The 17,472-nt window shown below is 39.9% G+C and overlaps 1 protein-coding gene across 1 annotated transcript in view; it reads left to right on the forward strand.

Annotated features, from left to right (window-relative positions):
• Nucleotides 1-17,472, forward strand: part of Lix1 (limb and CNS expressed 1) — a 54,919-nt gene that overhangs the window by 26,022 nt on the left and 11,425 nt on the right. The window contains exons 3-4 of the mRNA XM_050135857.1: nucleotides 9,757-9,897; nucleotides 12,031-12,126. Of these exons, the coding sequence (XP_049991814.1) occupies nucleotides 9,757-9,897; nucleotides 12,031-12,126 (237 nt within the window). The remainder of the gene's footprint in view (nucleotides 1-9,756; nucleotides 9,898-12,030; nucleotides 12,127-17,472) is intronic.

Below are 17,472 nucleotides of genomic sequence, written 5' to 3' on the forward strand. Positions count from 1 at the left end.
TTTGGCATAGTACTACATTTTATACAAATATTTACATATGTGAATTATTATTAATGAAAAATGTAAAGCATTGATGTGATAGCTTGATGTATTTGAAGTATGTTTAATTTCTTAGGATATTATATCTTTCATAACTATTTGGGTGCTATTGTTAAAAGTGTTTCATAGAAAATAAGCATAGGTGTTCAACGACAGAATGTGATTCTAAGACTAGTTGTATAATGCCAGGTCTATGAGGTTGAAACACTTGGTATCTCTACCAGCAGACTCTTGACTGGCTCCCTCAACCCATTTTTAACACGTATCTGATTGTTCTGGGTGGTTTTATGTGTCAACTTGACTCAAGTTATAGAGTCATCAGGAGAAAAAGCCTCAATTGAGAAATTGCCTCCTTGATATCCAGCTGTAAGGCATTTTCTTATTTAGTGATCAGTGAGGGAATGCCCCGTCCATGGTGGGTGGTGCCATCCCTGGGCTGCTGGTTTGGGTTCTATAAGAAGGTGGGCTGAGCAAGTCATAGGAATCAAGCCAGTAAGCAGCTCCTCTTCATGGTCTCTGCATCAGCTCCTGCCTCCAAGATCCTGCCCTATTTGAGTTCCTCTCTTGACTTCCTTCAGCAATGAATAGCAATGCTGAAGTGTAAGCCAAATAAACTCTTTCTTCCCCAACTTGTCTTTTGGTCATGGTGTTTAGTTGCAGTAACAGAAACCCTACCTAAGACACTGGTGTTGTGCAATGGGCTGTATAGTAGGAAGAAAAAAAGCACCACTCAGTCTTTGTTTAATGTCCTATAATTATTTTGCCACTCTGCTTTTCAAAGTCATTGCTTATGAAAATACATAAGAAAACTTTTTACTAGGATTGTACTGAGTACAAGAAAAATAGAAGTGTGGAATGTTGTTTTCTTTTACTCACTTAAGGTGATAAGCACATTTTACCTGTATAGTCAGACGCAAAAACACATTTTATACTTTTATTTATTTTTTTATATTTATTTATTTATTTATTAAAGATTTCTGTCTCTTCCCCACCGCCGCCTCCCCTTTCTCTCCCCCTCCCCCAACCAAGCCCCCCTCCCTCGTCAGCCCAAAGAGCAATCAGGGTTCTCTGCCCTGTGGGAAGTCCAAGGACCACCCACCTCCTTCCAGGTCTAGTAAGGTGAGCATCCAAACTGCCTAGGCTCCCACAAAACCAATAGGTGCAGTAGGATCCAAAACCCATTGCCATTGTTCTTGGGTTCTCAGTAGTCCTCATTGTCCGCTATGTTCAGCGAGACCGGTTTTAACCCAGGCTTTTTCAGACCCAGGCCAGCTGGCCTTGGTGAGTTCCCGATAGAACATCCCCATTGTCTCAGTGTGTGGGTTCACCCCTCGCGGTCCTGAGTTCCTTGCCCATGCTCTTTCTCCTTCTGCTCCTGATTTGGACCTTGAGATTTCAGTCCGGTGCTCCAATGTGGGTCTCTGTCTCTGTCTCTTGTCTCCTTTCATCGCCTGATGAAGGTTGATATTCTTCAATTGAAGAATGGATGAAGAAAGTATGGAATATATACATATTAGAGTACTACTGAGCAGTAAAAAACAAGGACTTCTTGAAGTTTGCAGGCAAATGGATGGAAATAGAAAACACTATCCTGAGTGAGGTAAGCCAGACCCAAAAAGAGAAACATGGGATGTACTCACTCATATTTGGTTTCTAGCCATAAATAAAGGACATTGTGCCTATAATTCGGGTTCTTAGAGAAGCTAAATAAGAAGGAGAACCCAAAGAAAAACATATAGGCATCCTCCTGAATATCAACCATTTTATAATTTTATAAATTGTATGAGTCTTCTCAAAATCCAAGATAGTAAAGATATATCTAAGTCACAATAAAAATAAGTTAATAAAACTAAGGTTTTCCCCATGACTGAGAGAATGTTTAGTCAGTTCATATGCTTGACTAAATGAAACTGCAACGCTTTCTTTGCTAGTAATCAAATAAGCCCTCATTTTAAAATTCAGTCTCCAGATAGAAGTGAAGTTCCTGCCATAAAATCAAGACTATTGTCCACACCAATGTTGCTTTAATACTAAATATTTCTGTTGGAAACAATCCTTGGCTTTTTTCCTGGCTTTGGTACTAGGCTCAGATGTATCACATATTATGGGGTAGAGCAACTCCTAAAGCAGTTATTTCCTGGTAGAAATCTTCACAGAAAAACATCCTGACATAATTAATGAGACCTAAAGACAGAAAGGCTAGTTAATACTGCATTCATCTGAAAGACATGCCAGCTAATCATCAGACTTTAATGACTTGCATGTAACTTGGAAGTGTGTATTGTTTTAATAAGACCCTTTATTCCCCAGCCTTATTTCCTTAACTCTTATCTGCTTCTTCCTTATTAAACAAAGTGAATAGAGATGCTTGACCTCCAGAGAAAATGGTAGCATATAGAGAAAGGAAAACTTAGAGAAGGCCCATGATAAAATAAGGATGTCAGGGTATCTCTACAGGAGTCTTACAGCTCCTGTAATACACTGTGAGAAGATGTTCACCATCTTACTAAGTTGCTGAGCAGGTAAATTTGACTTCCCATGATTTCCTCCCATCCCTCTCATGCAATCTATTTACACCAAAATTACTATAAAAAACAAACAAGGACTTCTTGAAGTTTGCAGGCAAATGGATGGAAATAGAAAACACTATCCTGAGTAAGGTAAGCCAGACCCAAAAAGAGGAACATGGGATGTACTCACTCATATTTGGTTTCTAGCCATAAATAAAGGACATTGAGCCTATAATTCGGGTTCTTAGAGAAGCTAAATAAGAAGGAGAACCCAAAGAAAAACATATAGGCATCCTCCTGAACATTAACCTTCATCAGGAGATGAAAGGAGACAGAGAGACAGAGACAGAGACCCACATTGGAGCACCGGACTGAAATCTCAAGGTCCAAATCAGGAGCAGAAGGAGAGAGAGCACGAGCAAGGAACTCAGGACCGCGAGGGGTGCACCCACACACTGAGACAATGGGGGTGTTCTATCGGGAACTCACCAAGGCCAGCTGGCCTGGGTCTGAAAAAGCCTGGGTTAAAACCGGTCTCGCTGAACATAGCGGACAATGAGGACTACTGAGAACCCAAGAACAATGGCAATGGGTTTTGGATCCTACTGCACCTATTGGTTTTGTGGGAGCCTAGGCAGTTTGGATGCTCACCTTACTAGACCTGGAAGGAGGTGGGTGGTCCTTGGACTTCCCACAGGGCAGGGAACCCCGATTGCTTTTTGGGCTGACGAGGGAGGGGGATTTGGTTGGGGGAGGGGAAGGGAAAGGAGAGGCGGCAGTGGGGAAGAGACAGAAATCTTTAATAAATAAATAAAATAAAAATAAAAAATAAGTCAAAAGAAAAATTTTTAAGAATTTTTTTTAATTTGTTTATTAAGCATACAATGTACTGCTGGCAAGGAAGGCACCAGGTCTCACTACAGATGGTTGTGAGCCACCACGTGGTTGCTGGGAATTGAACTCGGGATCTCTGGAAGAGCAGCTAGTGCTCTTACCCTCTGAGCCATTTCTCCAGCCCCCAAGAATTCTTTTTTATTTAAGTATGTGTGCATGTATGTCTGTGTGAGTGTATGCCATATGTGTACAGGTGCCTTCAGACTTCAGAAGAAGGTGTTGGATCCCCTGGAACTGGAGTTACAGGTGGTTGTGAGCCATCTGATGTGGGTGATGGGAACTAAACCTTAGTCCTCTGGAAGTGCAGTGAGTGCTCTTAACTGCTGAGCCATTCATCTCTCTGGTCTCCAAATAAGCCAAAAATTTGAGCTTTGATTGATTCATCTTGTCTTCACCTTAACTTTAAAAAAGGGAGAGAGAGGGAGAGGGAGAGAAAGAGAGAGAGAGAGAGAGAGAGAGAGAGAGAGAGAGAGAGAGAGAGAGAGAGAGAGAGAGAGAGAGAGTTGAAGGAGCCCAGTGTAATTTGGGATTTAATAGTTACCAGAGACTTTGGTCTAGGTACATGTGTAGAGTAGCATTTCAAACAGAGGTAAATGAGGAGATGGGCAGGTGGTTTATATTATGAAAAAACATTCCCATCCACCATATGCTTGAAATGTTCCCCTAAGCTAACAGAAACTGGTGAATTTTCTCCGAACACTGGACTCTCAAATCAGTCCCCTCCCCCATGCCTAGCAAAGACCCCTGTTCTCAGCACATACAGAGACTTGAATTGTCTCCACATACTTGCCTCCAGCCTGACCTGCAGAGGTGGCGTTAACCTGAGTGATGGAAGCTCAGCCGTCACCATCTGGAAGGGGCAAATGCTATTACATCCACCACCCAATATATTGAAACACATGCGAATGTTCATGCTCTGACCCGGGAGGTCAAAGCATTAAAGAACCGAGAGCAGCAGGGCCTGGCTTGTGGAATTCTTTTTGTTGAAGGCTTGCTTGATGTCAGAATGAAACTGAGGTGTTGGTAACACTGACCAGAGCCCACAGGTCATGCACACGTAAACTCAGCAAGTCGCTTGCAGAAACTCGGACTACATGTTGCAAAGAAAAAGTGTTCTCAACCATTTGAATGACAGACATTACAACATTTAAGATTAGGACAAGATTTTCCCCTTTCACTGTCAGTTTATTTGGTTTGCCACTTGCAAAATCTTAGTGTGGGAGAGCCCCTTTGTGCAATTTACTGTTGAGTGAGCCCTAACTAAATATCACTAAACTGTCCTTGATTCCAGCAAAGATTCATTTCAACTTGAGTTACAAGTAACACTTGCTATTACATTACTGTTATTTTGCCTGCTACATCTTTGCAGCTCCTCAGCAGCCATCCATAGGCACTAAGTAGAGTGTACTTAATTTGACTCTATAGATTTCAGATTGAAAGAACCTTTTTCTTAATCTTTAAAGCACATGGCTGAATCATTTCAGGAAGTCTGTTAAGATAGAGTTAGGTTCCTTGTCTTGATGTCTTTCCACACGCTTTCCAACAGAACCAGTCATATCTAGGATATATGTTCAATAAACTCTTAAATGGAAAAAAATTGACTCAACACACATCCTGCTTATTTTTTTTTAAACAAGTTATGGATGAAAATTAATCCATTGACAGACACTATGAAAGTTACTCTTCAATATGAATTATTTCAGACTGATGAGAAGATGTCCTATAAGGGATATACCTACAGTTTTTAAGTGTTTTGTAAATTATTAAAATGATACTAATTTCTTGTTAGACATTTCTACTTAAAAATTTGTCTGTTATTATTTTATTTATAATAATATTTTATTTGTAAATTTTATTTAAGCTCTTTCAAGAATGTCTTTGCATTCTTAAGAAAACAAAACAAAACAAGTCAATCTAACTAATTGGTGATCTCAGAGTTAGCAAAAGATCCTGTCCCATAAAAATAAGGTGGAAGGCTGGTCAGCAAGATGGCTCAACAGATAAAACTGCTTCCAAGATGTTGACTCTCTGGTACCTACGATAGAAGGAAGAACCAACTCCCTAAACTTTCCCCTTTCCTCTAAATGAATTCTCCCATAGATTGTTCTCCAGGCCCGTTCCATGGTACAAATGTGCCTGAAATCAGTAGCCCCCACACAGAACACAACCATGCATACCGTTCACAGTGACTCACTCATCTGAAGATTTGAGTTAGGATTCTGATGAAGCACAAAATAAATTACTGGTTAGATATACTTGAGAGAGAATATTTATTTGTTTATTTTTTTTAAGTTCCATAACCTTGGAGTGCATAACGTTTATAAAGTCTATGCTTCCACAATTATAAAATAAGAGTAATAATAATAAAAACCAACCTCATAGAATTGTTGTGATAACTAGACATGATATTAACCATAAAATGCTTAGCACAGGACCAAAGCACTGAGGGTCAGCAATAAGATCTCAGATACTGAGCTCTCTTCCAAAAGTGCAAGTGAAGACTCTGTAATAGTTATCTTTTGTTGTATAATAAATTGTTTCAAAACTTACACACATGTTAAGGACTCTGGAATCTGGGCATTTCTGGCTCCCCACCTGCTGAAGGCGGCAGTCAAACTGTCATCTAAAGATTGGATTGGGTATCCTTCAACCCCTCCAAGATGGCTATTGACCTCAGGTTTTTTCCTGGTCATGTGTGCCTTTCCATAGGGTTGCTTACATACATTGGCTAACTTTTCTTCATGAAGGTAATCAGAGAAAAGGCAAACGGGGAATTTATAAACCAATATTACAGAAATACACTATCACTTCTGCCATGTTCCATTGACTAACACTCCTACAGAGTCGAGCGACCTCGGTGAAGATGTGAATGCTGGGAAAAGGAATGGACCACTGAGGGCATTTTCTTTTTGACCCACCATTGCCTTTAAATGGCTTTCCCAAGCATTACAGCATTCTGTGTGGATTTTTTTTGGGTGGGTAAGTGGGTATTTTTTGCAGAAGAAGGGTTATCAGGGAGGAGAGTATTTTCATTTTTTGCTTTATTATTAGAAGGCATTAATGACTATAATAGTTTATAATCTACTAGTAAATAAAAGACACCTGAGTAGCAAGAGAAATATCTGGTGGGGTCTGCTGGCCACTCACAAAGCATCTAGTTCACATGCCTAAGAAGTCCGCAGCTGACTTTTCTAAAGATTTTGACTGTTTAATATTCAAGCTCAGAACTTTCATAGAATGCAAAGGATGAAAGCTGTCTCTGTGTGTTAGCAAGTAAGAATGGTCAGCACATAAGGTACAGTTTACAGATTTGTATTTATGATGAGGTCTGGGGGGAAAATAGCAAGAGTAAACCATACAGTGAAGTCTAATTCTAGTTGGAAGCTGCTTTGAAATAGCATCATTCTTTACTTACTCCCATCTGATGTCCTTGGTAACCAGTTTGGAAACAATAAAATGCCCTTTAACTTGCCATATTTATTTCTTTACAGTTCCCATTGTTTGGTGATGACTCTGAAGGTGTGTGTTCTTATAGGAGCATCCAGATTGTTATTTTGATATTCCAAGCAGACTGCAAATGAGCTAAATTGCTTGGCCAAGTATATGTTCCTATGGGTGAAAGGTTCTCCTTAAACCTCTAAAAAGCAAAACGGGCAGCAGTTTTACTGGCTTGGATTTGTAGTTTCAGAAGAAAGCAGCTGGCTGACATTATAGACATTCATTCTGAAGTGATTGTCGTTCAGAAATAAAAAGATCAATATGAAGAAAAGTTCTTTGATGTCTCAGAACTGATTTTATTTTATGTACTTATTAACAGGCACACTTTCTCCCCATTGGAAGGGAAAAAAAAAACCCTCCAATACCCTGAAACAATAAAATAAGTAAAGACAGGTGTCTGCTTTTACATCTTGAGATTAGCTGAGTCTCCACCTTCCTCTTCCATGCTTCCCTGGTAAAGGCCCTGTGTGTTGCCTGCCTGCCTGGCTATTCTTTGATCTGTGAGACAGTACCATGGGGCTGTAAATGGACATGCTGCCTTTGATCTAGTACTTAGCTGCTCTTACTTAAATAGATTGCTTCTTTTAACTAGGCAGTGTTTACTTTGTCTCCCCCCCTCGAAAGTTTTCTTAAATTGCTATTATTTAGACAAAGATATTTTCTAAGAGTTTAAGAGTACCCTGACCCGTATCTTATTTCCTAAATTCTAAAGTCCCAAAACTCTGTTGTAGATTTTGCAAAGTAAAGCTGCTATTAAAATGAGCTGCTGTTATAGATGTTTTGTAATATTGGCAAAACCTTTTCTTTTTAATAGGAGTTTATTCTTTTCAAAGAATAATAAATATAACTTATATATTGAGAAAAATGTTCATATCAGAGCCTAAATCCACTTATCCTTATGAATATTAGTCCAGGCTTAATATATTTTCATACTGCCAAATTAAAATACTATATAAAGTATATAAAAATAGTACTTTTAAAGAAAAAGTAGTATATATATTTATTCTTGAAATAATTTCTTGCACATTTTTCAGGTGTTTTATTGATTTTCTACCAAGTTTCCTATGTGTCAGCCTGTTATTCATTCAGTAAATTGTAATAGGAAGGGATGCAAAAAAATTATGTAATAGGTAATGAACACAAAGAAAATTATCTAACAATTAGAGCATGCAGGAGGAGACAGCAGGCAAAAGACCAGCAAATAATTACATTAAAGTAAACTGATGTTCTGGAACTTAAACTTCCTCTGTCCCTGGTCTGTCTCTCTCTCTCTCTCTCTCTCTCTCTCTCTCTCTCTCTCTCTCTCTCACACACACACACACACACACACCTTGCCCCACTGTTTTAAAAGTCTTTATGATTACTATTTTTTCCATGCCCTGATGGTACACAAGCATCTCAAATCAAAGCACTGATCCTGGTTTAGATGTTATAATGACTATTGAAGAAGCATGCAAAAATACCAAAAAAAAAAAAAAAGTTTGGGGAGAAGTAAAAAAAAGTGATCAGTTGCTACCTACATGATTCTTACACTAGAGCATTCATGATATTTGGAGCGTTTGGAGACTGGGAACCTGATCTCAGGGATTCAAACTGGGTTTTTGGAAGTGGGCTCTAAATGATACAAGGTTGTATTGAAGCACCTGGGGACAGGGCAGAAAGGTTAGTGTGGGGTAGAGTGTGAACGCACACAAGGATTTGAGACTATGAAACTGAAAAATGAAGTGAGGCCCTCAATACTTTTATCCTTTCACACCATGTATAGTCATGTTTCTGAAAGCCTCACATTTAGGTAGAAGAAGCTGCGTATAAGGAAATAGCCCCCCAAACTTAGGTGGACTAGATCTTACAAGCCTGGGCTCCGTGGCTACCCCATCGACTTGTCTTGGGCCTGGACTTCTTTTCACAAGAGTAGTTTCCTACTAGGAACCTTAGTGTCTGTAGCTCTGTGTTCATAGGAGCCTCTTGGAGAGCAGTTATCATCTCTCAAATGCTCTAAAGGTATGGCTTTATTCTAGCTCTTATAGGACTTCTACCTCAACTCAAAGATTGGGAACTTTTAAGTATTAGGAAAAGAGAGAGAATGAACTGAATGGAAGCAAGATACTCGGGCAAGCGCCTGTGAACAATGAGGGAATCAGGCTTGGAGGACAGAGACTAATGTTACACTGGGAGCACTGGGAGGGCCTTGTGCATCTAAGGAAGTACTCCACAACTGAGCTAAATCTCTACAGTCCCTCTCTGGCCTAGGTTCGCCTCAAAACATCATAACTTCAGCCTTGAAAGTACCGGGATTACAAGGGGTTGTCACCGTGCCAGGCTTGAAATATAATACATTTAATAAGTTACTGAGCATAGACTGTCTGTGGCCCCTAACTTTGAAAAAGCAAATGGTTTTGATTTCTACACAAACTATATATGTATGCCTATAAGTGTAAAGGGCAACCCTCAAGGAAAGTAGGGAACTATTGCTAGAAGAAAGGTGAGGAACAAATGCTGGAAAAGTTAAAACAGTATGTACTGGCAGTAGTATCCTTTCCCTAACATGTATATTCATACAACCACCATAATGGTAAATGTGACTGACGTTCTTTCATGGACCATGATGATGTATCATAACCATTCTTGGTGCTTTTTTCATATCAATTAATCAATTTCAACTTCAATCCTACTATTATTTTACTAAGAAGGACACTGAGGCACAGAGAGAGCCCATGTAAATGTATATGGCAGAAGTACACAGAGGTCCGCGGCTGCAGTGTTGGAATGGTAAGATGCTGACTTCTCTAATAACTGCCTCTCCTTTCTCTTCAAGTGCTGCTTGAGTAGAGCTGAGGCCAGGCGGGATGCCGCTAAAGTGGCGCTCATCAACTCTCTCTTCAACGAGCTGCCCTCCCGAAGGATCACCAAGGAATTCATCATGGAGAGTGTTCAGGAAGCAGTAGCCTCCACCAGTGTGAGTACCGAAGGGAGGCGAGAGGTGGGAACATGAGAACATTTGAATCTTGGGAAATATCAAAGTCAGCAAATTCCCCATTTCAACAATATTCAGGTTAAATTTTTGCCCACCTACTCATTAAAGTTTAGCAAAATGAATCCTTAGATTAGAAATTATGAAAGTGAAAGTGGTTCCCCACTGTGTATCTTGTTAATACTCTTGATATGCCAGGATCAAAATCGATTAACTTTCAGACTGAGGAAGATCACATGATCACACTGATTTCAATGTTTGCTTTTTGAGGGTTATAGATATTTTTCAGGGTCCAAAAATGTATGCGGTTGAAAAATGATTTATAATCTAGTAAAAAATTAGCTCTAATTTCTCCAAACTTAACTAATTATGCTAAGTATTTTAAGTTCTTCTTGCTGTAAATAATAATTCCCCAGCCAGTATGCAGCCTTGCAGTTGATAGTGTAAGAAACTATCGGCTGCTTTGACAGCTCTGTGTGTTCAATAATCATGGTTTCTAGCGGTCTACATCTTCTGGTAACCTTTGAAACTTTCCGTGACAGATACAATTAAATGCTTTGAAAGATAAATGAAAATAATAAAATGTGCCTTAGAAATTTAAATAGGAAAATTTCTCAGCAATACAGTACTAGATATTTATTTGTCCAATAAATGGTTGAGAATTCCTGTCCAGTATCTCCAACTGTAAGCCGCCCTGAACCCCACGTATAGCAGATGTTTCTCTGTGTGTGTTTGAATTATAGAAGAGGACAAACATTGTCCCTTTTCTTCTGTTTCTTGCCCCCCACCCCTTTTCTTTAGACAGGGTCATACTATGTAGTCATGATGCTACTGAAACTCACTTATGTAGACCAGGCTGGCTTCAAACTCATAGAAATCTGCCTGCTTCTGCCTCCTGAGTGAGTCCTGGGATTAAAGGCCGTTGTGCCAGCATCCCCTCCCTTTGTTTTTCTTCCTGAGCTGAAGTGACAGTCTCTGTCTTTACTGGGCAGCGGCTCATGAAGGAGATGATGAGACTGTTAGGGATCCTTTTGCCTTATCACTCGGAGCAGAGCTGGGGCAGCAGGCCAGTGGGACTAGTAGCCTAGCTGGGAGGAAGTGGGGAGGTCTGCACTATATCTGCTCTGAACATAAAAGCAAGCTTTTTTTTTTCTGGCCCTGTAAATTCAAGTACCTTTGAGGAAGAGAAGTTAGGAAAATGATGCCTGATTTATATACATGTGGAATTTACTTAGGAGCAAGGAAGGGCCCTCAATGTAAATGTAATTTGTCATTTTTTGGTGGAAATTTCTAACGAGAGAGATATGTGTGGCTTGCAGGCTTCTGGATGGATTTCCCCTAGGATATTTTAAAAGGCCAACGTAAATATTTCAGGAGCAGTGTGTTAATGTTATTGCATTTGAAGCTATACATCTCCTGCTGCCTGATGCTGACAGCTGTTTGTGCAGTCTCACATGCTGCCATTGCTCACCATCCTGGGAATCCAAGGTCATGGGATACTGAAGGAAGCCTGAATACCATTCCAGAGCTTGGGTTTGCTGCTTAGTGTTGTTCCTCACAACCAAGCTAAAAAGAATCTCATTTCTACCTGTCACCTACCTTGCTTCTTAAATATTAAGTAATATATATATATATATATATTAAAAATGTATACAAACCAATACTCATGCAGTCAGCAACAGCTTAATTCCCTTTAAGAATCAAGCAGGCAGGAAGGAATGGGCCACACGCCTGTAAAGTTCTTTCAATTTCTATTATGCAGTCTTACCTGAAATCAGGATAAGATCAATGTTGTAAGATTCCAGTAAACCACAGTGACAGTCATGGAGAACAGCCACATAAGCATTAAAGCATCACTGACAAAAGATCCTAAAAGAAGAAAAGGGAATTCCTGCTTTGGGATTCTTATTCTATCAGTAGTTCTACGATCTGCTAGCATTTTAAGCAAAAGTCACATTTAAGTTGACTATAAAACACTCGTTATTTGAGTCATTGTAAATGAGATTAAGTATTTTATCCAGAATCTTTAGGCCAATAATAGCATTAGGTCCTACTCATTCAAAGAAGGGAAGGAATTATTATTGACATTTTGTTTCTTTGTTTGATTTCCTTCCCAAGGGCACTTTAGATGATGCAGACGACCCCAGCACGAGTGTCGGAGCCTATCACTACATGCTGGAGTCAAACATGGGGAAGACCATGCTGGAGTTCCAGGTGCCTAACTCCCTGCTAGCTATTTATTTGATGATCCAATCCAGAAGCCTTGGAGATATGAAACTCTTATATATATATAAAGACTAGCTGGGTTTAGCCTTACTCTGTTCCTTATCATCTCTCTCTCTCTCTCTCTCTCTCTCTCTCTCTCTCTCTCTATATATATATATATATATATATATATATATATATATATATATATATAGTGTGTGTGTGTGTGTGTGTGTGTGTGTACATAAGCTTACGTGCCCATGCAGGGCAGAGCACCAGATCGCCCTAGAGCTGTATTTACACATAGCTACTGAGGCATCTCTCTAGGCCCAAGACATGTAACTCTTATCATTAGCATTGGTATCTTTTGTTCCAACAATCTGACTTTTAAAATTTACCCTTTTAGAATTCAGCATGGTGACTGCATTTTAGCTGCACTCACTAACCCAAATCACATAGCCATCATAGCACACTCTGCTCTCATGAAGCTCACTACCCAAAAACCTCAGGGCCTCTGTGTTTTAACAACAGAGGAGAACTACGAAGAGTCTATTTTTTTTTTCAAACAAAATTATCCTCAAACAGAAGAAAATAACAGGGGGAAAGAGACGACATATCGATTTAAAACCATACAGACCTACATATGGTGTCTATCACTTTAGAAACAGAAGAACAATGACTGTTTTACAACCCAGTAACACTTCACCAGCTCTTCAGCACTAAGATCCCCTTTAAACAAAATCAAAAGGTTAAAAATGTTGCTTGTGCAAAATTCTCCAGAAGTCAGATAAGGGTTTCCGTGGGGGTACATTCAAAAGTACTACTTCAGTTCTGATATTTCTATTAAACATGAGGTGCCTCTCCCTCCTATCAGGGAAACCAACAATAACAATGTGTCATCCACATCTGACGAGCGGCAACAGCTGAGGAGCTCTGTTATATAATCCTAAGTTTAATACTTCCCACTTTTTTGTAGGCATGAAAAAACTACACTGTTCCTTGTCTCTTCAGTATATTGCTCAATAAATCACGGAAGATATTTAATACTATAATGTAAACTTTTGCCTAACAGAAAGCCAACTGTAAGGTTTGAGCATGCTGAAGGTGCACTCTGTTGGGCTGTGTGGTTCACTGGGCTAACTGCATTATATACAGTTTTGGTTTACAGATGTTTTCTAGTTAAAATTGACTTATTCTATTTGTATTTATAAAGTTTAAAATAACAGGAACAACATTGATATTAGTATCTGTTTCTTATTTGATACTTTCTTTGGCATAATATTGAGCATTTGACAGTTATTAGTGTAATTAAACCCTTACAACAGTCATCTGAGGTAGTCATTATTATTCACATGTTACCAAAAGAAGATTATCTTCACTTAGCAAATGGTTGAGTTTCAGGCTTCAGACCCATGCAAGGCAATCTCTTTCCTTTTTTCACACATCTGATTCTTCTCATATACTGAGCAGATGAAAATCCAGTAGTGATTTGGCAGACAATGTGTGTCCCTTTAAACAGCTAAGCTCAAATGAGGTCAAATATCCAATGACATAGAATACCAGCAAAAATTAATATACAATAGTACAGTCTTACTCCCAGTACTTCTATTTTCTTAAGTTTGATTCCAAGAAGTAATCAGACTTACAAATTTTATGAACAAAAATGTTTATCATAGTAAATCTTAATCTTTGTGTTACAGCTGTTTTATGTTGCAGCTGATGTCCAAAGACACCAACTTTTCTTTGTAGTAGATGAGGACATGTGGAATAGACTAGCTGGGTTCAGCCTTATCTGTTCCTTATCTCTAAATCTGTTTCTTCACTTGTGTATAAATCTGAAGAAATACCAGTACTACCTCACAGTGCCCGTGAAGGTGAAATAGGACACAATGAGAAGAGTCTGGAACAGCCTGGCATGTGGTAAACACTCCATGAAGGTTAAGGGTAACTCTGAAGGGTTGTGTTACTTGAAACGTCAGAGGGTGCTTGATGGATGTATTCCCCCTGACACCTTTAGGTAATAATAAGTTTCACAAGAGGTTAGATAGCTTTCTGCCAAAATGCTTCAAGGCCCCCTGCCTTACAATAAAAGGGGGAAATTATGAAGGATCTATAACCCTCCCCCACAATCTAACACCAAGCTTTAGAGAAAATAACAGGAAAAAGAATGGCAGAAGAGAAAAGATATGCATTTAAAATCATACAGACTTATGTATGGGTGCCTATCACTTTATATCTATGAACTTGCCCATTCTGAAACTCATTTTTATTTTCTGCTAAATAAAAAGAATCGTGTCATTATATAGAGCTAAAGACCTGGGCATTTATAAGTCATTCAGAACAGCCCTTCTCATAAGGAGGAAAATCATTTAACTTTCTTTTTTATTTGTTCTTTGTGCCTTTCACATCATGCGAGCCGATCCATGCATCTTCCGTACCGTTGCCTCCACCCTCTGCCCCTTTAACACCTCCCCAAATAAAACAAATCAAAATTTAAGTTTAAAAAAAGGAAAAGAAAAAAAAAGAGATGGGGAGAAAGGGAAACTCTTGTCATGGAAACTGCAATGTAACACAGGGGGTCATGCAGTAAACCCCTTTATCCATACATCTTTACAGGCAGACATTCATTGCACGGAATCATTGGCTAGAGGCCCCTCGTCTCTGCCACACTACTGACACTGGACCCTCACAGGGACTCTTCCTGGACATCCCTTTGCTGCCCTGTGCTGTGGAGATCTTGTAGCCCTGGGTCCACAAGACCCCCTCACCTTCCAGCAGATCACAGATGGCGTGGATGTTGGGGTGGGCCAACCATTAGCCCTGGTTCTGGGTCTGAGTAGTTGCGCTGTTGGTCATCTGGTCAGCGCTCCCCCGTCTTCAGCACCAGGGTGAGTTCTCCAGCTTTGCTCCTAGTTCACCCTTTGGAGTGATGAGCAAGGGTGGGGTCACTGGTTCTCCAGCTCCTGCATCTTCAGGAGTAGCTCTACTGTTTTGCCCTGTTGAGGTGTAGAGGCCACTCTCCCACTGACACCCCTGTACCAAGAATGTGATTTAGTAGCTATTAAAAAAAAATTTTTGAACATGTTTGGCTTAGTCTGCCAAAGCTACTGACGTAAGAATTAAAAAACAAAACAAAACAAAAAAAATCTTTCTTCCAAGTACTATGAAATGCTTTACTGAACCTCCCCTCAGTATCATTTTAACCCTTGCCTTGCTAGACTGCTTTCTGTGTGGTCTGTACTAAGATATTTAAATGATAATTATTTAAATCACACTCAGGAAATGTTTCACAAAGAAGACTGGGGCAGGATAGGGACAAAAAGAAAGATAGAAGGTGGGGAAAACTCAAACCCTCGGGTTAGGAGAGAGGACCCAGGGAGCCAAACTTTCCCTTCTGCCTGCCTGCTGGAGCCCAGGAGGTCCATGGGGTCTGGGCAAATTTATCGGTTTGTGTCTACACTTAAAGGGAAGTGAGTACAGACCTGAGCTATTGTGGCAGAGGCACAGTTCAGCCCCCCCCCGGGGGGGGTGTCACAGAAGAGTGTTTGGATCTGGGACCGGATGACTATAGAGTAAAAAGGCAAGATTGGTGTCTACTGACTGCGGGTTTTTTCCGGGTTGGCCCTGCAGTGCTGAGGAATCCTAACAGGCTTCTGTTTACCTTCAGTTCTTGGGAGAGAAAGGTCTGCCTGATTTGGGGTAAGCGGCCAGAGAGAAACTGCCTGCTGTTATGGGGAGGGACAGGAGCAGCAACCAGAGGGCACTGGGTCTTGTCAAGGTCAGATTCTAGAGAGAATTTGACTGAAGTTGGTTAATATATTTATTCTGAAGACTAATGCAATCCAAGGAAGAGTTGTTTATTTACGTCTGCACTAAATTCCCCAGGTCGCCTTTTAAAGCCCCATCCCATAAACAAATTTCCTCTTAAACTCTTTCTCGTGGGTAGGGAGATGGTGCCCACCTGTTTTCCAAGTTCTCCATTTACAGTGTTTGTTTTTCTTATTTCTGATGAATCACAGAGCCAACCAGTTTCCCAAAGTTCCAGGCAGAGGCAATGAGCCTTTTCTCATGCTCAAAGTAGCTGAAAAGCCATTGTCTCTAAGAGGCGAGACCAGGAAGGCAGTTTCCAGGACAGAGCCCAGTTGTTGCAGGATTAAAGGAATTTAATGACAAAGTAAAAACAGGAAGCTGTGGATGGAGAGCAAGCAGCAACTGCAATTTTCCCTACAGAGCAAAGAAAACACAGGTTTTATTCACCATTCAGTTTACAATTTACTTTGATGATCAAGACAAGTTATATGATTTGTGGGGCCTCGTGCAAAATAAAAATGCAAAGGACTTTGCTCAGAAACAATTAACCTGAGTACCAAACCAGGGCAGCGCCTTCAGGGCTGCATTGACCTCACAAGTGAGAAGCTAGGCTTGATGCCAGGACAGATCCAGAAGGTTTTAGACAAAGAGGAAAGCAATGCATCTGTCTTGGCACAAAATTGAAAGATGCTTTTAAAAGCTCAGTGATTAAGAGACAAAATATTATACTACAATATTTTTAAAGCTCAAAATAAGTGTAAAAGTCTCTCTTAATAAACAAAATACAAAAAACAAAGTTAGGTTTCAGTAGGTAGTCCAGACTTGCCTTGAGCCTGTTGCTGCCTCCCAGAATTGGAGTTGACTGTGTGTGCTACAATGCCTGGCACAAAATACTAATTTTTTAAAGACCCTTAATTCTCATGAATCAGTTAAATCTTGCCTCACATACCTCACCCTAACAAGCTGCCTTCTCACTTTCCTTTCAGTTCAGCCAGGCAGGCTCCCTAGACTTCAAAATTAGTTTATTTAACAAACTTCACTGTTGAATTAGGGAGCGGCGGGGCCGCGTCCCCAGCACCCAGCCGCCCGCATGGCTAGCTTATGCCCAGAAATAATTACACGGAAACTGTATTCTTTCAAACACTGCCTGGCCCGGCTAGTTCCAGTTCCTTATTGGCTAGCTCTTACATATTGTTCTAACCCATTTCTAATATTCTGTGTAACCCATGAGCTGGCTTACCAGAGAGGATCTTAACCTGCGTCTGTCTGGAGCAGGAGAAACATGGCGACTCCTTCAGCTTCTTTTTCCCAGAATTCTCTTCTGTATACTCCGCCTACCTAATTTTCTATCCAATAAAATGGGCCAAGGCAGTTTCTTTATTAATAAGAAATCACTCCCACATCATTTCCCCTTTTTCTGTTTAAACAAAAAAGAAAGGCTTTAACTTTAACATAGTAAAATTACATATAACAAAACAGTTATCAAGTAAGAATCACAGTTACAATATTTATATCTATTTTATCTCTTATCATAACTAAGGAAAA

The sequence above is a fragment of the Alexandromys fortis genome, unplaced genomic scaffold (assembly GCF_014885135.2).
Source record: "Alexandromys fortis isolate MF-2015 unplaced genomic scaffold, M_Fortis_MF-2015_v1.1 scaffold_23, whole genome shotgun sequence".
Taxonomy (NCBI): domain Eukaryota; kingdom Metazoa; phylum Chordata; class Mammalia; order Rodentia; family Cricetidae; genus Alexandromys; species Alexandromys fortis.